The sequence below is a fragment of the Fulmarus glacialis genome, unplaced genomic scaffold, assembly GCF_000690835.1.
Source record: "Fulmarus glacialis isolate BGI_N327 unplaced genomic scaffold, ASM69083v1 scaffold46766, whole genome shotgun sequence".
In the NCBI taxonomy this organism is placed as follows: domain Eukaryota; kingdom Metazoa; phylum Chordata; class Aves; order Procellariiformes; family Procellariidae; genus Fulmarus; species Fulmarus glacialis.
In genome coordinates this window covers 37,185-62,038 of record NW_009218381.1, presented here as the reverse complement: position 1 = coordinate 62,038, position 24,854 = coordinate 37,185, and the positions used below count along the sequence as shown (strand labels likewise).

At 39.0% G+C, this 24,854-nt stretch overlaps 1 protein-coding gene across 1 annotated transcript in view; it reads left to right on the top strand.

Moving 5' to 3' along the window:
- Positions 1–960: 960 nt before the first annotated feature.
- CHRNA7 (cholinergic receptor, nicotinic, alpha 7 (neuronal)) overlaps positions 961–24,854 on the top strand; it is a 39,791-nt gene continuing 15,897 nt past the window's right edge. Inside the window, exons 1-2 of the mRNA XM_009580023.1 lie at positions 961–1,095; positions 22,988–23,032. Coding sequence (XP_009578318.1) covers positions 1,078–1,095; positions 22,988–23,032 — 63 coding nt within the window. The 5' untranslated portion in view covers positions 961–1,077. The remainder of the gene's footprint in view (positions 1,096–22,987; positions 23,033–24,854) is intronic.

Below are 24,854 nucleotides of genomic sequence, written 5' to 3'. Positions count from 1 at the left end.
GCCAGCGCTGGGAGCTGCCGGGAAGGGACATGGGAGGTGGACAGAGCAACGGGGATGGGGGAGCAAACTCCGTCAAGGCACTTAAATGGGAGCTGCTTCAGGGCAGAGACTGTGGCTTTTTGTGGGGGGAGTTCAGGACTAGAAAATAGGGAAGAGGAAAGTCCGTCTGGAGTGGGGACAGGGAGGACTCCCATCCAGAGGACCTGCTCCTACCCTGGCCCAGATTTCCTTTCATTCTGAAACTGCCTCTGTCCCTGGTCTACTCTGCTCCATCCATGTGGACCTGCTCCCACTCCCTCCATAGAAAAATGGCAGAATAAAGACCCTCCCTGGATTCGAGGTCTAAAAAGGACAGAAATCCCTGAATATTGTCACGTATATTAGTGTAGTGCCTATCATCCCTGCCAGGAACCCTGTACCCCCACTTTATTCATAGCTGCATGAACAGAGAACAAAGCGGAGAGTACTTGCCCCAAAGAGTTCTCAATCTGAAGCAGTCTGAGCGCAGGATTCAGTCTAATCTTTGGCCGGTTTTCTCCCATTGTCTTGCTGATGCCCTCTGCCCTATCTGTGTTAACTGCTTTTCTGATTATAACTCTGCCAGGTCAGGTGTCAAAATACAGGTAGTGTATTTCCTCTTCATCACTTCTTGCTGCTGGACCAAAGGGTGCATATGTTGACAAAGCATCATTAGCATTTAGAATTTATCACTCCTGGCCAGCCAAGAAATTATCAAAGAGGGAATCCCCCTGATAGGCTGGGATGAAAAGAGTGATACATTTGTGGTAAGATTTTGTTGTAATAGCTAATGAACTGTATGAATTACAGTGGCATTTTTCTGGGAAAGCAGCAGGTAAAATAATAGATACATAATAGGAGGAAAAGAGCATATGTCCTAGCTTTACTTTCTGATGTAGAATCCTAATTATTTATCTATTTATTCCTATGCCCGAAGAGTCCCTGCAAGGAGAGTTCCAAAGGAAGCTTTACAAGGAGCTGCTGAAAAATTACAACCCTCTGGAGCGACCAGTTGCAAATGATTCCCAGCCGCTCACTGTGTATTTCACTCTCAGCCTCATGCAGATCATGGATGTGGTGAGTCTGTAACTTCTAGGAAACTATTTCTTTAAAAGGGTGGATTTTTCCTTCCTAGAATGGAGATTTGTGATAGCAAAAGAAGACTGCAAGATATTGCAAAGCACAAATAATTCAAGACACAATGCCAAATTTTGACTGCCTTTTTAAAGAAGTAAACTTAAAAGTAAAGTTTGCCTCTTTCTTAGATCTCTTGTCAGTATTTCCCAACCTTCTTAGCAGTATGAAAAATTTGAAGTGAAGCTCAAACTGCATACTTTGCCTTTTGAATCCTTAACTGTACTTAGAACCAACAAGAAGTGTAGTGGGGGGGATATGCAAAACCAAAGTTCTTGATTTCTGGTGGTCACTAAAGAGCTTCTTATTTTTGGAGATCGGCGGGAGAGGAAGGGGGTGTCCTGGCCAAAATCCAAGTTATATTATTTATCTTGTTTAGACAGGATTGCTACATTCTATGTGCTTAAATTTTAGCTGCTCTATTTGCAACCACAGTTATTTGGTATATCAATAGATACTCCTGTGCAGTGCTTGGCAGGCTTGTAAAAGGCACTTGAGTTGTAGCTATAGATTCTGTATATCTCTGGTTTTAATTATATTTTTACCTTTGGTAGTAATCATAGAATCATAGAATAGTTTGGATTGGAAGGGACCTTTAAAGGTCATCTAGACCAATCCCCCTGCCGTGGGCAGGGACATCTTCAACCAGATCAGGTTGCTCAGAGCCCCGTCCAACCTGACCCTGAATGTTTCCAGGGATGGGGCATCTACCACCTCTCTGGGCAACCTGTGCCAGTGTTTTACCACCTCATCGTAAAAAATTTCTTCCTTATAGCTAGCCTAAATCTACCCTCTTTTAGTTTAAAACCATTCTCCCTTGTCCTGCTGCAACAGGCCCTGCTAAAAAGTCTGTCCCCATCTTTCCTGTAAGCCCCCTTTAAATTCTGAAAAGCCGCAATAAGGTCTCCCCGAAGCCTTCTCTTGTCCAGGCTGAACAACCCCAGCTCTCTCTGCCTTTCTTCACAGGAGAGGCATTCCACCCCCCTGATCGTTTTTGTGGCCCTCCTGCTCCTCTGGACTCGCTCCAACAGGTCCATATCTTTCTTGTGCTGAGGGCTCCAGAGCTAGAGACATAGGCGAGTATGTTCAGGAAAGCTTACCCAGTCTGTTCAAGGCCTGTTCAAACTGAGCACCTGAATAAAACTCCACATTTTAATGTATCTCTGCAGAACTCAGCACGATACATGGTTCTTTAACTGAATCTTAAACCAGGCTTCAATAAAACCCCTTCCCAACCATGGACTTAAATTTCCAAGGCCTTCTTCTGCAGCTCCCTTTTGGGAAATGACCTCCTGCTGCAGTATGTGCCTTCTCACAGCTACGGGAGGAACTTTTGCTTTAGTACAGGACCGTACAGTTCCCTTCAAAGGATTTTTGTACAACTCTTTCTGTTCAACTGTGTGTTCAGGAAATATTTCTCTAGCGCTTGGCTTATTTTGATAACCAGGATAAAAACCCTGATGCTGTGGGGTTTTTGTTGTTTGTTTGTTTTGTTGCTGTTAGCACTATACTACGTACAATTTATTTCAGAATTATTGCAGAACAGGAGAGCTCGAAAAAACACTTTGATCCAAAATAAAACAGGGCTGTAAACAGACCAATTTTTTCCCTGGCTTTCAGAAATTGCACTTCTGGTGTCATTCTATATAGACGTATTTGGCCTGAATATGTTAAGCTAACATGTTTTTAAGTATTAACCATCCTGGGAAAAGGTTTGTTGTATGGCCAAACCCTGCTAGTGATGACACAGCTTACAGAAGCCTTCTTTACGTCATTAAAAACGTTTCCTGAATAGAATAAGCTGAATGCTCACGAGACTCTTCTCCTACTTAAATTGCATCTATACTATAATATTTCCTTTCCATTTCTCTGAGTTAATAGTGGGGCTCTCTCTTCCCCACACTCCTGACATGGCTATAACCATGACCTTGACTACTGTATGAACAGTTGGCTATTGGAGACACAAATGGCTAAAGGCCAGCAGGCAGTCAACTTCACAGAGTTAATTTCTTCTGGAGTTGTCAAGTTTAATTAAAAACCATACAAACTGAAGGGCAAATATCCACAGATCACTAGCCAGTCTGGGTATAGTCAATGACTTGGCAGTATTGGCTAATATGATTCAAAAGGGAGTTCTTGATTCTATGTGCCTTTCAAAAAAATCCCTTCATATCCCCTCAGTAAGAAGCCATAGTTTTTGTATTGGCAGTTTAGTTACAGCTTATTCTGCTTGCTATAAAACTGACTGCATTTCTTTCTCAGAGATCTGGGATTGACAGGCAAAGAAAGAAACCAACCATGAAGTAAATTAAGCTTCACACTATAAAACAAATGAGTATTCTTCATTGTCAACAAGAAGCAAATGCTGGTGAGAATGACATCTACTTGCAATAACAATTACTGGTTTAACAAGCTAGAAACAAAATATGTCACCATCATACTTTCCTTTAGTTTATATATTCACTTTAATGGCTTCTCAGCTGATACAGGCTGTACAGGCTGGAGTTAGGCCTATCCAGAGCAGATCTGTCAAATCCCTGCCAGAACAGATTGAGCCAGGCTGGGTCCTGGCTGCTGCCATTCCTTACTTGGAGTCTCTTCCATTCCACTCTGACTTTGCTGACAGGAAAGGGGAGACAGTATGAAACCTTTTCCAAATACAATGGATGTTTCCTACCTTATATTTTTAGTTTAACCCTTTCTTTCTAAAACTGGCAATTATTTTTATTCTATGCTTGCAGATATGTTTTTCTTTTTATTGGTATTACATGTTAATATGCTAGTATCAGGACTGCATAATGAGAGACCTGTAAGTGCTGATTGCCCCAACTTAGTTGAGTCTGCTATAAAATAGAGTGAATGAACTGTCTAATGAGAATGCAAGCTGGCATAGTAAATTATACAAAGAGTTGCTAAATGGGGAGGGAAAACAGTGGCAGCATAAGAAAAATGCAGTTTGGGGACACATGAATGAAGAGGAGAGCTAGGAAACTGGGAGAGTGCTTAGAGAAGTGGGAAAGCATGGTAGACCTGAGAGACAGCAAAGGAGTTTGGAAGAAAAGTGGAATTTAGATGGAAGAGGATGGGGGGCAAAATGGAAAGAAAGAGGTTTGAAAGGAGTGGATTTTAAAAAAGCTTCTGAGTCAAGTTAATGAGAACTTTCAAGAGGGAGATCCTAGGTATCTTTCAGTTTGCTTTATTCCTATATTCCTTAATAGAAAAATAACTGCTCTTAAACCTTTGCAAACAATCTTGCAATTAAATCATCCTGAAGTGAAAACGAAGTGGAGACAGCCAACTGGCCACAAGTGCTCTTCAAGGACATTTGAGTTATTATAATAGCAGAAGATAGAATAAGAGGTTTCTTTTGCTTTTTATAATTATTTGTTTCAATTTTCTTGAAATGAGAAATGCCAAGCAATTTGATGAAAGAAATTAAAAATAACCTACTTCCTCTCTGATTTGCTGAAATCTTGTTTCAAAACTCCTTGCAGGAAAGCAATGTATATTGAACAAATAGGCTGATAATAAACATCTCCCTGGATCTGAATCAGAAAATGTTTGGAAATATCTGACTTAAGAAAACTAAACAGAATTTAAGCATAAGCACAGCAGGAAAATCTTAGACAAATACTAAGGGTATCTGCATACCTTAGTGGCAGGAGAGGAAGAGGGGTTAATGGATGGTCATAGTTGGTCAAGGTCACAGCTTTACTACAATGTCAAAAAAATGTAGAGAAACTATTTATTTTTCTCTATGTCTCACTTCATGGAAACCCCACTACCTGCACAAAAAGCTAGTCTTTGGCCTCTACCTGTTTTGGTATGGCATATGAACCTAACTTGGGCATAGGAAAAACTTCCAGCATATGCATTTTTGAGAAACAGATTCTTGAAATACGCTGGTATTATATAATTTCCACACTGGATAAAATGACAGCCACCACTTTTTTAAACACCCTACACCTTCTAACACCTTCTAACATTCTTATTTTCTCTTGTAACATCCATCCCAATAATAGCATCAGAGGAGAATCCGGCCGCTACCTATTGGTTTAGAGCGAACACTAGGAATAGACACAGCAGCAGTGCTGTTCCTACTCTGCTACATCTCATGCAGAATAGTGAATGGCATAGAAAAACAAATAGAGTCATCATGAAGGTATTAATTTTGTGCCTAGACTGACATTTTTACAATAGATATATTTGTATCTACTCTAAGTTAACACAATTAAGAGAAACGTATCTGAAGGAATTCCATCCCTAAGAGTCAGAAGATGAAACCTTAGAAATTAATGCAAAATGATCATACATTTACACTGCAAATTACTGCTTAGAGACACAGACATGAAGAACTGGAGTACATTGAGATACACAGTGATAGTTCAAACTCAGTGTTTACTATCTAAACAAGTAGAAGAATCCTACAGTATTATTTTAGTTTGGAAGGGGCTTCCAGAGGTCATCTAGTCCACCCTCCTGCTCCCAATATGTCTATCACGTTACTCAGGACTGTGTCCCGTCAAGTACTGAACACTTCTATGGAGAGAGAGTCCACAACTTCTGTGGGCAACCTGTTTCACTATTCAACTATCATCATGGTAGACTTGTTTTCCTAACATCTAAGCAGAACTTCCCATGTTCCAACTCGGGAACAACACAAAAAAACACTTCTAGAAACCTGAGGCAAAGTTTCTTCAACAAAATTGCATATATGGCATAAAGATACTTTTGGTGAAGTATACCAGATTTCTTGACTATTTGCAGCAATGTATGTATTTTGACTTTAATAAAGCCTTCTTGAATAACATTCTTAGCAGAAAACTAGAGAATAAGACCTTTGTAAACCCACATGGCAGAACTGGTTAGAAAATCTTAGAGTAGTTGTCAATGGTTCACTGTCAAAATAGTGAGATTTAGTTATATGGTGAGATTCCCCAGGAACCTATACTAAGTCAGTGTTTTCATTTCATTTCACCTGGAAGATCGAATAAGTAATATTTTTATTAAATTTGCAGATGACATAAGTTTGGGAGGGGCTTAGAGAATACTGAGGGCAAGACTAGAATTTAACATTGTCTTGCTGTAAAAGTAGAGTAAAAGGACTAGTTTGACCCAATTTGATGCATGGTTTTTTCAAAGCCTAAATTATGTGAAATTTTGAGTACTATATTTTAAGAAATATTTGGATGCACTGGAAATAATCCATCCGCTGGAGGCTTTGATTGGCTTGAATGAATTTAATTTGATGCCTAAGTACTTTCTTAACTGGAACCAAAGGCAGGTCAGTACTGCACCTGTATGAGGGCAGATATTTGTATTATTTTTATCATTCCATCAACTATAGTTGTTAGTCACAGTCCAGACTCTCCCTGTGCTAGATGATACGTAAACACAGCTGAAAAGATCATCTTTGTTCCAAAACATTTACAAACTAATTATATTTTGATAGCCTAGATTCTTTTAACATCAGAATCGTTTGTATCATAACTGTTGAAGCGTACAAGACAGTGTTAAGACTAGAAGAATTATTGCATTGGGATGAGACCAATGGCTTTCTGATATTAATTTTCATTAATATGTCTTACTAGATTTTTCTAAGGAATTTCAGCAATTTTACTCTGCAACTGTTGAAAACATTACTGTGTTCTGGAGCTTTCTGGTTTGAATCTAGAATTTATACCAACTTTCTATGTGGAACTTGGGGCACCATTCTTTGAGTGTCCTAAGCTGATCTCAGCACTCTGCTGCTGAAAGAGATGATCTCGCTAACTTCTGGCCTCATGTTGCTACCCCTTTGGCTTGTGCCAGTGCCTCTGGGACTGAGCAGTTAGCTGTCACAATTTTTTGAGTAGTCATTTTTCTAGATGAGCTGTACTTAGTTTGAATTTAGATTAGCTTAAACTGCTTACAAACCTCTACCCATAGTTCTTCTTCACTTAAAATCTGTCATATATTTAGCAAAAAAACAAGCTAGTTCCATCTCTCTCTGAGCCAAGTTGCTAAACTTGGAAAAATGCTGGATCAACACTTAGCTTGTGATTTCTGTAGCAAGACTTACGGTGACAAACATTTTGGTGGGTACGAATCCGTCCATTTTGGTCAACTCTGATCATAGGTTTTTGTTTTTTTTTTTTTAAACTAGCAGAAGAATCAACATTTAATAATTTATTTAAGAAGTTGAATTTCGTTAGTTATCTACATGAATATTGAAGTTCTTACTTATGTTGCATAACACCACTTAGGAATCTTTCATGGTTCCTCCACACATTTACTAGCTAATTAAATCATTTACTACACAACAATTTTCGCTTATTTTCCAGTTTCTCCTGTTTCTTTTTTTAATTTCTAGTTAGGGGAAAGAAAAGTGCTGAATAGTTGTTTGTATGTAGTGAGCAGCAGCAGAATCTCAAGAGAAATCCTGTTCCTTTAGGCTGCTCAACTCACTTGTGCAGACCAAAGGAAAAATGAAAGCATGCAAACTTTTTTATGTTTATCTGAACTCAAAGTTTGCTCATCCTACATTGCCCTTGGTTACTTGGATGACTTAGATTTACATATTGAAAGGCTTTCGTCCCCGTTTCATTTTTACACAGTGTAAGTGATACAGTTGACTTCAATGACTTACATACAGTGCTTAGCAAAGCCCCTGCATAAGAATCTGCAACTCAGTATTTATAATCAAATACCCTGGACCCACTGGGCAAGATAGTAATGCGAAATATCTTGAAATTTTAAAAAGAAAATTATGCTGTCATTCAAAGAAGCAGAACAGCTTCTGTAAAGAAAGGGACTACAAAACAAACATCTCTCCTGCCAAAAAAAAAAAAAGAAAAAAAATTTAAATCTGGAAAGACGAATAAAACAACCAAGAGGCTCGTTGAGAAATGGTGCGAAAGAAGTTCCTAAGCTGTTTATCAAACCTCAGCAGCCTCTTTGCAAACAACGGTTGTGGCAGAAGCTCATCAAATCTGCATTATTCTTTTAATTTTTAGCATTCATTTGTGTACATTGGAAAAAGTCTCTCCAAGCTTTATTTCTCTCTCACTTTGCTGCTTGATCTGTATTCCCTCCATGCTAAAGGGAGAAACTATTTTCACTTTCATCTTGCAGCCATTCTACCATGATTTATTCCTGAGAGTTTAGAAAACTGAACAGTGCTGGGATATGCTTTCCAGTACCTTTAGTTAGTTAGTTTAATACCTATGAAAGTTACTGGATTATAACAGAAGATAGAGTATTCTGCTTCCCCCTGAAATATAAAACAGAGCTTTTCAGATAACAGTCTAAAATATTCTGATAATTGATCTATTTAAACAAGCAGACAACATCTCTCCCTAACCTACTGTGATGAGATACTGATATACTAAGAGAAACTGCAACCTTATTTCTGTGATATTTGTCCATTTTTCCTGTGCTTCTAAATATTTTCTGGCTTTTTTGACTATTTTTTCCTTCAGCATCTTTCTTTTACCTAATCTTCTCAGTGTTAGATCTGGAAAGATATTTTAAACACAGTCTATATTCTCTAGGATGGGAGGGGAAGCAATGAATTTAAACTAATTTAAGGCAGGAAGGAAAAAAGCACTGACTAAAGACTACGAAAACCCTCCTGATAATAGTTAACTGGAGGACGTTAGAGATGCTCATTGCATGTGAACATCAGAACTTCTGTTCTGCTTTCTGGTTCCACAGCAGAGGTCTTTGGAATTGTAATACAATTAATACGAGTAAAGCAAAGCAGTTTCTCTAACATTTTTCTCATCCTTTGTGATATAAATAATCAGCACGACTCATAAAAGCTCAGTACTTCATTTCTTTGTTTTCTAACTACTTTGGTATGGATGCCACATTAACTTAAAAAGTGAGTAGACATCTACAGGTATGCCACTTGTGATGAAGAGGTTTGCATCCTTACTGTGAAAAGTATGATTAAGGTCCTAGAAAATAGATTCTGTTGTGACAGACTGCTGTAGAGTACAGGGACCAGAACATAAAGCTTTCACATTTTACACAGGACCTCTTACTAGAACAGCAGAATTTGCAATAATCTAGTAATTATTACTAGTCCTCAGTAATCAGCTAATAAAACAAAATTACAGCACAAGACATAATTTCTGGGAGTCCGGTCTGGCTAACTAATACTTGTTCTTACACAAAGCTTTTAATTCACAGAAGTTTGGGGACTGAAATGAATATACTCCCTGTAATATTCAAAATTGTTCCTCTTTTTTTTAAAGACTATATACAGTTAAAATGACAATATTTCTGTCATATTCAAGTACTAGACAACACATCACGTCACTACTTAATACCCAAGTTCATCTCCTTTGTTTTGACCAATATGGATCAGCTTGTTACAGTCTGTGGAAATTTGTATTTGTGGAAATGTTTGAAAGCCCCATATTTTTCTTTAGCAATGTTCTTGTCCTCGGATAGCGCAGCTACACTAATCTGCATCAGTTGAGGATCTGGCTCCATAAAGTACAAGTAAAATATTAGATCAGCATTGTTAAACCTTCTTTGCCTGTTAAATTACTTCCCTGCTCCCAAGCTCCTGGGAGACCTGCAGGTTCAGTCCCACCGTGGCATGAGCCGATGCGCTCTGTGCGTGCAGTCTAGTCTCTCTCCTCGTCTGCTATGGGTTTTGTCCACACACAAACTAATTACATGCTTTATAAATCTGGTGCTTCTTGGGAAGCTTCTTGTTCTACTGTGCACGTAACGACGGGAGTTGAGTTGGTTCTTCCTGGATTTGATTTGCCTCTGACTGCATGTCAACGCGCACTGAAGAAGGGGTTCAAATGCAGGGGGTTGCCCCTGCTGGACTCATTTCTTTTCTGGGAAGGCTTCTGGGAGTGCTGTGAGAAGATGCTGTAGGCTGGATGAATTATCTGGGGAAAAGCAACCCACACCTAACCATCACAGCCTCTGCCCCGCTCCTGTAGCGTGATCTGTGTGGGTCCACAAGTTGGCAGGAAAAGTGCTGCAGCAATTTCAGGGAGGATGGCAAGGGAAGGCAGGAGGAGCTGCTAAAGCAATGCACCTCACCTCTAACATTATCCTTGGGAGCACCTGTGTTACCAGAGGAGCTTGGGGACTAGACTAGATTACCAGTTGTGGTTTAACATTTTTAAATGGTAGTCCTGATGAGCTGTGGCTCCTGAACAATTGAGTAGGTGGTATTCTGTTTCTGTTCTCTGTTTCATTTTAGGGCTGTATTCTCAGACCTGTGCAGATACAGTGCCTGCTTTTCTCTCAAAAAAGCACATGCTATAAAAAGTTTTCAGTAATTGACAAATCAAATAGTGCTGACAGCAGTTGAACAAAGTATTGTCAATGGATTGCAAGCAAACACTTTTCTATCTATGAACAGCGTATTAACATAGAAACATTGAAATGTTAATTACTTCAGATTTAGATGATACAGATGTGAATTCTTCAGTTTCTCCTGAACTCCTCACCATGTTCGCCTGAATAGACTACTAAACAATCCAACTGTTCCCAATCTAAATATATCTCTGAGTTACAAAAAAGGCGAAAAAAAAAAGGAAGCAGATCTCCTGATGGGTTGGCAGCAGGGAGCACATAGGTACAAGCGCTTGTATAGAAAAAGAAATCTTTTAAAATTCACTTAGAATTTTAATTACTTAAATAATTTATTTTTAATGTGTTAACTAATTTATTTTGAATTTCTAATTTATTCAAAATTAAAAGAATTATTTTCCAAGAATAACCAGAAGAAGCCTGAAGTAAACTTATATTCGGATTTAAGCTTCACTTATGCTTGCATGTCTATGCCTCTTATCTGGAACTAGAATTTGATCTGTGAAAAGGAAAGGCTGTTAACACTGGCTTCAACAACAGCTAAGTGGGAAGTGCTAAGAGCATGGCATGAAGCCATGTTGCTGCTCATTGACAGCAACATAACAATATGATATTTATCCAGTTCACCTCTCCAAAATCCTCTGGTAGTGATGTGAAGCCATATTTGCATGGCCTATAATCACATCTCCATATTGCTTATATGATCCTCATAGTGGAGTAGCCTGAAGGGAAGATGATTGATAACCATGTGCAGAGTTGGTGGACCCAAGCACATGTTTAATTATACAGCACTACTACTTCGGACTTTTATTGGCTTATTTTCTGTGTTCAGCTGTGAGTATTAACACATCCCCATAATTACTCTCAGTAACTACACAGTTGTGTCGGTTAAGTATTTGAGAGGAAAGAAGCAGGCCTTTTACCCGCTACCACCAATGCTACTAAATGCAAGAATGAAGACAGAAAAAATAATGAGCACTGGTAAGTTTGACTCACTGAGCTCAAGAAATTCAAATATGCATTTTTACGGATTTTGGAGTGATCACTCCATCTCTGACCCCACCAGACAGAAGTGTTATTTTCATAGGAGACAGTTTGCTCTTTTGTGTTGCAGAAAACACAGCCTGAAGGACTGTGTAGGCGTTCCAACATTTCAGTCATGACGCTTGTTGCATTTGTGAAGAAAGAGACACACCGTTGATTTTCATCAATATATTCCTCTCAGCCAAGCTCACGGTTTCTCAGTACCTTTGTCAGTGATTCTTTACAGGCATTAAAGAGAAGTAGGGACCATATGGATTTTTAGGGAAAGTTGAAAATGAAGACCCTGTAAAAGAGGACTCTCAGACCTGTCCCTCAGAGGATGTAGGGTAAAGAGTAACTAGAATTTCTGTAATGTTGATTCATCCTCTCTTCCCGAATTATTAAGGTGTCTTTGTAATACTTCTGTGTCATTAAGCAATGTATTTTGCACTATACCCTTCTCCAGGGAATTTTTTAATTGCCATGGTGATGTTTGTGCTGTATCCTAGATTGAACAGAGACTCCAAGACATCGAGGATAATGGATTATGTTACATATCACAGGAATTTTGGAGCTACTCCTTCTTGCTTAATTCGCCTACACTTGGAAAGATGGAGATAAGATAGTATAGTTAGAGAGACTGTCTGGGATGAGTAATGGCACTTTGCTAATTGGTCCTCTGAAGCTGGCTTTAACTGTGTGCATTTGTAGTGGACAGAGCTATTCCTCATGGTTGTGTCCTAGTCAGATGCCTCTATCTCTGTGGCTCTGGTGTTCCTCAAATGTTCTGCAGTTTCAGCATGTGAACTGATGCTAAAACATGGACAACATGCTCTGGTCAGGTGTGGAAATTTCTGTTGCTGTTATTCACAAAAATAGGATAGAAGAATGCCAACAGCAGGCTAGTACTGGAGCTGTGTGCTCTGATCACACGAAGGGAGAGGAAGAGACAGCTTTGTGTTCAGCTCCTTGTTCTTCCATAACTTTCTCTTCTCTCCTTGAAGAAATCACCCACTTTCCTTCCACTTTCGTTTGCTAAATATACATGCTATAACAGCATTTCCATATGACTTATGAACATTTTGAGGAGAAAAGCTTAATAAAAAGTCAAATATGACTTAAAGTTGATTAGCAAGAATAAAGTTAGAGTCAAATCCTCTGATACAACGCTATCCTGGCATTACTGGTACATCCGGGTGTAACAACCTGACCTTTCAACTTCTATGTTTTGCAGCTAACCTCTAGGCAAATAAATCAAGTTCCCTCTTGTTTTAACACTTTCTAAGGAGTGGGGCTATGAGGGCTCTATTATTCCCTGTTAGCCTGTGGAATGGTTGGTAGTCCCCAGATCCCCGCATGTGTTCAGAGCTGGGATGCCTATCTGTGTCAGACTGGCAATGATAATCAGCACCTAGACCCAGTATTTAACGCTAATTCAGGGTTCAGTCCTCTCAGTGGGAGTCTGCTGTGGAATACAATGGAATCAAGAATTATTTGTAAATAAAGCAACAGAACACAGTTATTACTTTGCATGCTTGCAATAAATTTAACTGCACTTTAAGTTCTATGCTATATTTAATAATTCAACCGAGTGAAACCTACAGTGAATCATGGGAATTCATAAGACTTGAAAAAATGCAACCTCTCCCTCTTGCTCTTCAGAAGAATATCTTTTTCACATACGATGTGCTGAAGGATGTTATTTAGCTATGCTGTACTCTGCTCATTTCATACGCCTGATCCCTGCTTGTCTTTGCAAAGATGAATGTGTTCAAATCTAAATACAATCTTTTGTTAACAATGATGTACTGAAAAAAAGAGAAAAAAGACTGCTATTACAATTAAGTTCCCATGGTAACAGAAATCGTACATCATGAGGCTCTTGCACATATATATAATCTCCGCTTCTTTTCTGTGAAACTCAGTGAAAATACATCTCAAGCCCACTGCCAGGACAAAGCCCTGTTGCTCTGCAGTGCTAGTAAGCACAACTGTCAGACCTTGTCAGAGTATAGATGGAAGAAAAACACATTCCCACATTTTAAGGAGGCTCCTCACACAGATGCTCTGCCCAGAGTTAAGATAGCTCTTCTATGCTCTTTCTCCAGCAGCTTTTCTGCTCTGTAAGACTTGCATCCATCTGGGAAGACCTGAGTACATTTTGAGCAAACTCCGCCTTTCTTTTAAAGCAAGATAAAGTAGTTGAGGAGAGAGCAAATGCTTCTTGCAAAAGCATGTAAGATTAGTTGGCGTGGAGAAACTACTGGAGTTTTTCAGACTTGCAAAATAGAGCACACACAGCACAATTTAAAAAAAAAACGCAAACCAAACAGAATTTCCCCCTCAGAATTTCACCTGAATTAAGTTAAGCAAAGCAATCAGACTCCTCATCTCACTCCAAACTCAACCTTAACCCAGTAAAATTCAAATAACATTTTTCTAATTTTTATTTTAAAGAAAAAATTAAGATATTCAAATGGCCAAAAATGAGCATCTAGTCCTATCTCAGCAGCACAGAATGCTTTAGTAACATTTTAGCATTTTAACTCTAGAACCCTTTAAAACTTTCACAGAACTTTAGCTATAAGCAGAAGCATACTTGTCTGTTGTATTCAGGTTTACTTCCTCACTCTTTTGTTTCTTTCTTTCTTGTGCATGGGACAGGTGAACTCCAGGCTTCAATACCCATGCAGAACACATACCTGAAAATCCCCATTTTTTTAGACTTACACGTAGGTCAAGCTCTACAGTCACCAAGTCTGAATTGTAACTGTGGTTAAGCTCATAGCAAACCTTGTATTAAATATGTGCTGGCTTAAGTGTTAAATACAGACCAGAACTGTAGTTAGTCTAGTGCTCAGGGCATCTTTCCACCAGTCACACCAGGAGATTTTCTTTCCTCCATTCCCTTCCTCCCAGCTGCTGGATGCTGTTTCTCACCAGTGTTGCCCAGGGATTTGCAGACCATCATACTGCAGTTTCCACTACATGAAACCAGGAGCTTACCATAATGGGCTTCACCATGCTTAAAGCTTGTGCCTCTGCATACCCTATCCCAGGACCCCTCTGCACCCAACAGCAGATGCTTGTTTCCATTTGTGGTAACACTGCATTATTTCTGCTCTGTTCCTCAGCCTGTCTCTTCTGCTTGTCCTTGTTACTACATGCAAACATCTGGAACTAATGTCAGCAGATCTAGCAGTCTAAGCTGCTACATGTTGAGCTGTATAACTTTGTGCAAAGACTGCACTGCTAAGGATATTTATAGCAGTGCTGAAATCTGTAATGCTGTGTAATAGTTTCGTAGCAGTACTGTAAAGTATTCATTTGGCACTGTTGCATTGTTATTTGTAGCTAGGCACCATTTTCCTTGTGTTTAATTTGCTGAAAATAATGTGCTTGTAGGTTAGAAGGAAGATTTACAAAGCCATTTTTTAAGAAGCATTTGTTGATTTTCTACTCATTTAATCACATTTATAATAATTCAATTAAAAACCCCAAAACAATTCTGAACAATTTCACATGTTCCTGATGGGACACACTTACAAACTGTCAAGACAGGAAAATGCTCTACAAATATTAAGTATCATATGCCATCAGAGCAATACCCAAAAGTTAGACCCAGTACAGCATAGCTAGCTAGCTTTAAGTACTGCTGGCACTGTTTTACGCCACAGCCCAGGTAATAAAGAAAATGGCATTACACATATATACATAGGCCAGCCTGGATGTGTGCATTTCAAAGGAAGATGACATAAGTAGATACTGCTTTGAAATAAATCTTCCATATCTTGAGCTTTAAACATTACATTCTGATTAAGTAAACATTTATGAAGATGGGTCGTATTTTGAAGGTGAGAAGCTGCACAGAATTGAAGTAATAGCAAGGTGAGGTCTTGGCTGTCATAGAGCACTGTCTGCTAAAGAGAGGTAGCTTGAGCTGGAATGTTTGGTTTATCCAGCATTATTTCTAGTAAGTGTGGCCCACTCCTTAATTTATACAAGAAATAGTTCTAGTAAATATGCCAGACAGAGGAATCACTGGATGTAGCTCATGGTTCTAAACCAAAACAAGAACAACAAATAAATAGAATGAGAATGCAGAGTGAGATCTTAATCCCACCTGTCCCATGCAGGAAACTCCACTGGACTAACAAATCTCTCCTACAAATATTTATACATTTGTTTATAAAATTGAGCCAATATAGACAACAGTCATTAACCCGAACACTTTGCGTGGATGATTCAATTCTTTCACAAATACTCTTCAGCTGCATTCTCTTTTTCAGTTGTACATTCTAGCGTAAGTTCTTGTTGTTCTGCTGCACCGTTCACATGATGTGAAAAGGCTGATTTTTTAAGTCAAATAGGAAACAGACGAACTGTCACTGCATCTGGGATTGATACTGCCACTCTGTCCTTCAAGATCATGGAAAGTGCTTAGGACAGCAGGTTGTGGTCGCAATATGCCAAAGATTTGCCCTGCATTGTTCCTGGCTAGAGATTTAGGGGACTTCAATAAACTTTACTCACTGTATCAAAAATGAAAGTGGGGGCCCGGGGGGGAGTGAGGAGGGGGCCTCCCTACAGGGAAACTGTTTCCCATATAACTCTAACTATTTGAGTTAGTCCCAGAATAGCCATTTATTGCCTTGCTCCTCTTTGAATTTACAGCCTTCTTAAAAAATAAAAACGGACAGTGGCAGCAATCTGTGTCAGTCTGTGTTATCTCCAGCAACAAAACTCCGCTTTCCCCAGTCAGGAGCAATTCTACAGTTCTCCATTTCACAAAGACCCTCAGCATGTAGAGAGTATGAAGAGCAATTCATATGCCATCGATCACAAATCCAATAAACCTAAGAGCTCAACAGAAAAGAAGTTTTCTTTTCAAATTTCACTTTAATTAACTACTCACATTTTGGTTTGCCTTAAGATTTTAATTCTTTGATTAAAAAAAGCTAGAAGAAATTAATCAAAGATCAAGAAGCACACAAAGTAAGGAAGATTTTCAGGCTGGATTTCAGAGATTTAACTGCAAAACTCACCTTAATGCCATAGGAGATATTTAGCTAAATCCCGAGCACAGCTGCAACACCTTATCCCTAAAGGTCTGAGAGAGCCAAAGAGGGTCTGAGTTGGAAGGTGAGAAAGTCACAGAGTGAGATATCACCCTAGCAGTGAAGGTGCCTCAGGGCTGAATTTGGCTTTGAAGTGGAATGGGGAAGAGAAGAAGGTGTGGTGTCCTAAATGCCTTGAACTTTCACTAAGGTCAGTAGCAGCATGGAGTGGCTGAGTATAAAATAATGAAGACCAACTTTTGGGAGATTTTTAGCACCAACAGAATCAGGGCAAATTAGCAGCTGACGTAAAGGGAGCTGGCCTAAGGCAAGCACAAGCACAAGGCCAAGTCATGCAGAATTGGCACACCATGCTGGCTAGGCTCTCTAGTAAACCACATCATCTTAAACTCAGTTTAAACAGTTTGCAACAGTTGCTGTAATTTTGAAGGAGTGTTGCTTCCCAGCAGTAGACTGTACCACTACAAGATTAAGTCATAGATGTCAGAGCTCTGTTTTTTTATAAGAATCTCACTGATACGGCAAAAGTCAGAACACCAAATATAAATGTGTGTTTAAGAAAAATGCAGTGAAACAGTGAAAATTTTTATTTTCCACTTCTGACTTTTTATTGAATCATTTTGCACTTTTTGTATCTATTTTCAAGAAATCATAAATATTCTGTGGCCTGTTCCTGGTGTTGAGCCTCACATGCTGGATCATGGAATATTACTAATATTCTTTATGCATTGGTAATGCCTGTTCATACAGCATTTTCTGCATAATTGGAAATGTGCTGTAAGCTAAGTAAAAAACATTTTATTATGATAAAAAGGTATATTGCTGACTACTGGAGAAGGGAAGGGTAATTGCACTAACTTATTCCTTTTGTGGTGAAAGGGAAGTCGGGTGGGGAAGGGGCATTAGGAGTTCAAATCTCTTTCATCTCACAAATCCAGTACACCGCCTTTTTCTTCATCTTTATGTTGCCTAAAAAACCTGTTTCATATTGCCAACTCTCCGACTAGCTTTTTATTCCTATGCAAAAAACCCAAACATTCTTTAATTCCATCCAAATTTGCATTTTAATTAATCTTGCCTTTTGGCAGGTGCTATGTAGGTGATGCCTTAGGCTTTAGAGGTAATGAATGTGCACCCATTACCGGGCAGCCTGACTACATTCTCCAAGATCAAGACCTGCTGCAGCTACAGCCCCCACCTGTGGATGACTAGAGGTAGTCCTTGGCAAGCAGCTGCAGTTTTCATTTCACTGTCCTTTCAGAAGCATTAGGCTGGCTTTTTTAAGTAACTGATTTTTATCCTCATCCCTGAGATAGCAAAATTCAATTTTGCCTGCACCACTAAGAAGCCTTGAGCCACCTTTAATACAAAAGTTTAGCATTAACCTTGGCACACGAGGAGAGGATAATTGCAATAGTCCCCCATGTTGACTTAGTGTTATAAAGAATGCGAGGTCACTATGGTGTTTTCAGGTGGGCTCCAGGTGGGTGAAGCTGGACCACATGCTGCTCTGGCCTCTCCTGGAGGTTGGCCACCCAGGGTGCACGATGGTTAGAAATGGAGAAGTCCAGCCCCTTCACTACTCTCTGTAAGTTTCAAGGAGCTCAGATTCATCTTGTCACTACGGCTGCCTAAAGTATGGCCATAGCATCAATCTTCTGTCAACTGGCCGTTTTATGAGTGCTTAACTCACCCTCCAGCCCATTCCCTCAGTACTAATCCTCTAAGAATTCAGGCTTTTTCACTTTATATAGTTTAGTGAGCTCAATGCATGACCGTAAAAAGGAAGAGGAAGAAAACCCCAAGCTGTGTGAAGCAAAAATTAAACATAACAGGGTTTTAAATGATGTGGGAAAAAAACATCATTAGGTGCTAGTAGTTTGACATTGTGGATCAGAAGATGTTAAGAATGTTTAATGGGCAAGTGCTGAGACAATGAGATAAGAGCTAATGAACTGATTAACCTGCTGGTTTCAGTAGGATGATATTCAAGGAAACAAAAATGAAAATCTATATAGGGAGTGCCTTATGTGTCTCTCACTGGCTGCCAGCCCATTTTTAACTTCAGACTACAATTATTAGCTTCAGTCTTGCTACGAGGTACCAATCAGGAACCTAGCATTACTGCTATAACAAGGGATGTCTTCAAATGTTTCTACAAACTCTTTTATTAAGGTTCATAGGAATTGTAGCCCAGTTCAAAGAGGCATTACTTTTTCTGTAATTTAGGTGAGATTCAACTGTGTAAAAATAAAGAATCTGGATTTGAAGTTGAAGAATTCCATCTACTAGATTTTAGACTCGCTTTATGCAAGTCTTCTGGGAAGTATGTGTTTCTCGCTAGGTGCTGCACGTCACTGTCTGCATGTCAGTGTGTAGGCATGCAGGCTAATTTTACTTCTTTTTTCCCTTGCTTTTTGCTGCATAGCTTTTCTAGTGAGGATACTAGATGTGCTGACATCCCTTTGAAAATCAGCAGATAATGTTCCTTACAAAGTTTGTAATGTCCAGGCTAATGCCCTTCACAAAGCATTGTCAAATTTCCATCTCTTTTATATATTCTCTTGAAACAGGGTAAGGGAGGGATAATGTGAGAATCTGATACTGTGTTTCCAAAGGTGATCAGTCTGATAGGCTGTTTAAATTGAAAAGACATACAAAACCAGAGATGGGAACTGGAAGAATGGAGACAGTGCAATTCCCTTCAAAAACTTTCAGAAATGGTTACCTCTACCTTCAAAAATGAAGGAAGGACCATTCAAGTCTTCCTGATGTCAGCTACTTTCCCTTCATTAACTACACTGCCATAAAATAATGTGACAAGCAGTTCAGTAGCAATTTGCCATCTGCCCTCACAGATCATGACTACAGTTATGAATCAAGTAGACCGAAGTAGCCTCCCACCCACCTCCCACTGCGCGAATGAAACCAAACTCTTCATCAGCTGCACTACTTGGCCAGCGCTATCTGAACAGCTGGTAACCTAAAGTAGCTGGTACGGGAAAAAAGCACACCAATCCAAACAACATGATACAGTTTCTGGTCTCATTCTCTGACTAATTTTCCCAGCATCTCAGAATATATTGTGAAGTCCGTTTTCTTTGCTCCTTTATAGTAGAAGGAGTTTGTAACAGGAGCTGCCTTGCTTTTGTGTTCAACACTTCTTCTGTAAGTAAGTGTTTACAAAATATTGCAAAGTGACAAAAACTGGTGAAGTTCTATGAAGCATTTCAAGCCCACCCATCATTTTATGGGAAGTACTGCACAACTCTGATGAAAAACAGTGTTAATGCAGTTTGCTGTAAAGCTTTTGTAACAGTGTCAAAAAAACTCTCCTAGATGGGAGAAACCCTGCAGGATGTCTCCTGCCCCACCTTTCACCAGCTTCACTTGGGACCATAGAAAGGGACAAACCCTCTAAAATCAGAATCTTTCCTCTAGTGATGGGTGAGTCAATCCAATAATGACTAAAATGTTGGAAGCCATTTGCGCCAACAAACACTATAAAAAACCCACCACTATAAACCAAGTCTTAGCATGCAGCAAAGTTTTTATAGCTAAGGAGCAATGATAGGATTTATGATTCAAACACTGATGGAACCTTAAATATAGTGATCCAAGTGGGAGTTATTTTGTTCAACTACCCTCTTTCAGGCTTTAAATGCTTAAAATAACAGAAAGAAATGCCAGGAAAACAGCATGGGCCATCTTCATTTAGCGCTTACCTTCACTGTACAAGTTACTTTTGAGTTAATACTCTCAGGATACCCTCTTCGAGCTAGGTTTGAGTGAAAGATCACACTTCAGAATAATTCTTGGCTTTCAGAATACGCCTGCAGAGTCTCCTGCAGGCAAACCTGCCATGGCTCTGCCATGTGCCCAGATGCCTGGCAGTGAGGCAGGCAGCTAAATCATTCTGCCAGCAGCACAGCTGGATTAAAAATCTACTGTCCCCCTCAGCTCTACCAGTTTGACTGCTCAGTGATGGCTCTCTAGCCTGGTTCTGTGATGTGTGCTGGTTGATAGTAGAGCTCCTTTCTAGTACTCCTAAAATAGTTCATCTGACTATGCTGTGGGCTCAGGGCTTCAAAATAAATCCCCGCAGCATATCATTAGCTTAAGCATCAGCAGCACTCCAGCTTTAGTACAATCTTTTCCTGCTACTGAAAAGGGAATTTTTGAAACATCGCTAATCTAAGGCTGGTGCCATTCATGTGTAGAAAGAGATCACACTGGGAATAAAATGTGAGTTTAACTCAGAATTTAACCATGCAGGAATACATGCCATTCAGCTAATAGTCCTGAAACAAGCTTCCCACAACATAATGATTTCTGAATTGCTCTGCACCTTTGAGTAGCCAGTTACGCCTGCGCAAAGCAACACAATTACTGTCTGCCCTGCAGAGAAACCAGGCAGTAGTGGTGCTCTCGGCCTTGCTCAGGTGCAATAGATGGGACATTGCATTATAGGAACTTGTCATGTTCATCTGGGACAGCACACAGAGCTTTGAGAAAATGCTATAGAACTTTTAATGGTAAGTTATCATTGGTGGTATTTACATCTGACCTAAAAATGGCTATGATGAATAAAAACATGCAGGTTATACATGTCCCTAATTTGCAACACTTGTCTATAGACTTTAGTTCATGGTGATATGAATGATCCCGTACGGATTGTTTCTTCATTCATGAATTAAAGATCCCATGCAAACTAGTTTTGTTGTGCTCTAACACTATAAGCAGGTTGTTGAGAGAGGCACCAAATTTATGTTTGTATGGCTAGAGAAAAACAGCTACTATTGCAAATTAATTACTGCTTTGACTGGCTGACATCTTCAGCATGCTAATTCAATGCAGCTTAATAATGTATTCCTGAAACCAAAGGGTTAGAGACCTGTTTCCCCAGGATGCCATTTAAATGAGTTGTTCACTTGAGATACTTTTGAAAAAGTAAGGTTCACGGAGGTGATGAAGCAGAAAATAGAGAGGAAAAGTGCTGAATCACTAGCTGAGGTCTGTGCTTCTTTATATTTTTTATTTTACTTTTCATTTTAAAGGAAGGTAGGAATGTGCATTTGAGGGCAGACTTTATTCATGCACAATACCAATCTTCACCTAAAATCTTTTTATTTGTCTGTATGTTGTACATTTAGTTGTGATTATACACTACCTAGTAACACTGACATACGTTTACTGATGCTGCTCCTCAAAAGGTTTCAGTTGCTTTAAGAATGCCGTTGTCCCTTGCACTGTACTTGATTTTACATGCTGTGTTACTTTTTACTATTGTGCAGCTCTAGAATGGCTTCAATTAAAGGTCTCTCAGGACTTTTGTTCAGTTTGAAGTCCACCACAACAGCAAAAGAGTAAAGAGTATTGACCTTTAGTAAAGAGTATTATCAAAAAAGAAAGCTTTTTTTGTTTTTATATGAAATGTGATTAAACCTTTTTTTTTTTTGCCATTTTTTTGGCATTTAGGAAAAACATTTAAGTTCAAGAGTGACAGATTTAAGTTCAGAGGTCTAGATGTACAAGCAACTCTGACAGTTGCTGCCGTACAGGTGACTGAAACTTGCTATGACACTTCCTTAGACTGTAAATTAAGCTTTGACAGGGATTGTGCATTCAGTTTGGAGAATGTGCAATACTGACCATATATATAGTATATTCCATTAGCTTCACACAACCCAGGTGGATACTGATACAGCACCTCCACAGAAATAAGGTCACCAACGTTTTCCTGTGTCTGAGGAGTGAAGAATTACACTCTTTAATTAACTGCAGCATTAAGATGCCTATTGTGTCATAGTCACAGGAGGCAAGGGGGAAGGCCTTCAAATTGGAACTGTTCCAGGTAGAATAATAATGTTCTGCCCTGACAACAGTTTTCTGGTAAAGCTGGTACACCATTTTTTGAATGGTTCCACCGATATCAGTGGTGCTACTTGCCTGTTAAGCTACTCAATATGGCCTCAACACACATCATCTGAGCTTAGTCACACTTCCTTTGTTCAATATTTTTTCTATTACCTGCGTATGTCTGGTGGGTAAGGTTAATTAGTGAGAGGGCTGCTCCTAACAAAGGTGAAACAGGCAACCCCTACTGGAATCTGCTTTGCCTTTTGAGATTCTTTATTAAAAAAGAAGCCCCAGGGAAGAGTCTGGCAGAAGGATACCCTCAGGAAACAGTTTGATTGACTGTGGTAATATGAAGTACATTTAAAAGTACCTGTGAAAACTTCTGTTGCATTAAGTTCAAGGCAATGATTCCCTTTGCTTTAAAATGTACCTTAGCGCAACTGGCTATTTCATAATAGTCAAATATATTTACCGGTATTGTTTTAACTGTATGATACTAAGCTTGTTGTTTGGTTTTTTCTTCTTCCTTTCCTTCTCCTTCCTCTCAGGATGAAAAGAATCAAGTATTAACAACAAACATCTGGCTACAAATGGTGAGTTTTGAAACAAAGTATATTTTTTCCCCTTTGGACTTTGAGTTTAATCTGGTGAGGGGTTTGAATTTTAGAAAACTTTCAAGCTTTTGTTCTGTATCTTGCTACATAGTGGACAAAGCTAAGCTGAATGGAAAACTGTAAGACTGAGATTTAGGTCTTGATGTTGTTTCAGGTATTTCTGAAAACTTTTAAGAATTTGAGTCACTACGTCTACGTAAGTTACTAACTTATTGTAGTTGATTTAGTCATGCTAAACTCTTCATTGTCATAAGACACCAGTGTCCTAAGAGTCCCAGGTAGAGTAACTGTAGGTGCAAGTGCCTTATCACCCATTTCAACAAATTCATCATGTTGTGGTGAATCATTTGATTGTGAAAGAGAACTATACATGCAAGAAATGCGTTTAATCTGTAATAGCTGTTCTGATCAGCACTCTGAAAATGGCCAGATGGTTCTTCTGATACAGGGAAAAAATTGTTCCAAAGAGGTTCATTATCTCCTGAGAGCCGCTGCCACTGTCCTAACTGAATGTCTCTGCCATCCTACTTGCTTTGCTGTCTATCTCCTTAATAAACTGCAAGAGGATTTTAATTAAAATGGCCACACTGTTCCCATGTTGTTCAAAATGTTGTTATTAAAAATAGGTCACCATCCAAAGTTAACTGTGAACATGAGAGGTTTTTCATGTTACTTCTCCGAATTCTGTGTCTCAGTTACGTGACTAAAATGGGTATTGGAACATCAGTTCAGTTTCCTAATGTTTAGCTGGGAACAGTATACTTTTTCCTGGTTTCCCTGTTTGTTTTGCCCACATAGGGTGTTCATTTTTCAAACAGTAGCTTTATTTTACCTTTTGTTGCAACGTTTAGTTGCTATAGTTGTCACAGAATTTCAGATCCTCTCTTATTACTTAACTGTAACTATTGCCACCACTAGATACCACTGCAGAGAACTTTGCCCCCATTAACTTATGGCAGGCATTGCTGGGCAGGAGTAAGTTTCACTCACTTTTTAATAAATGGAACAGATAATAGAATATTCAAGAACTTTGTGAGAGTATTTTGAATTTCTTTTCTCTGTAAGGTTAACTAGCGAGAGAGCTGCTCTTAAGCAAAGGAGTCTACACAGATTTATTCTGACTTGATTGGCTATTTTTTTGCATTTGTTTAATACTAAGACTTAGAATTAACAAGATGCTTCTTACCATGCTGACTACTGTGGGCTCCTAATGCTTCCACAAAAAATTTCTACCAGAAGTTTGTGCTTTACAAAGACGGAGTGATATGGGGAGCTTTCTTGATACTATAGTAGCTAGGATGAGAATTTGCCATTAGTTTAATTCCCATCTGTGTTACAGAAACTGAACTGTTTGGATTAAGTAAAGGTGTATAGAAGAGTTTTATTATTCAAGATAAGCATGCTGCTTCCACAGAAACTTTACATCTTTCAGTTTCTTTAACCAGTTCATTCAGTTTAAATGTATTCTTTTTTCTTTTATTGTTCCATTTTTTATAGAGCACCTCTCTTGCACTGTGGTAGGCCTTAGGAAACAAACGAAAGACTATTCTGATGACCTAACAAAGGATAGCATGGCTATTCCATTTATTCACAAAGAAAAGTTGACATGGAAGAAGCATTCAGCTCATGTTATTTTACAGGCTTGTTGTACAGTAAGATTAAAACTGTCAAATATAGTATGTTTTTGGCTTTGAGCTACAATAACAACAGTTGCTATGATTTCCTACCAGGAAAACAGATTCATACTCAAGAAGCTATCACTTATTTTCCTTCTCTTTTATCCCACAGCATCCTTATCCTT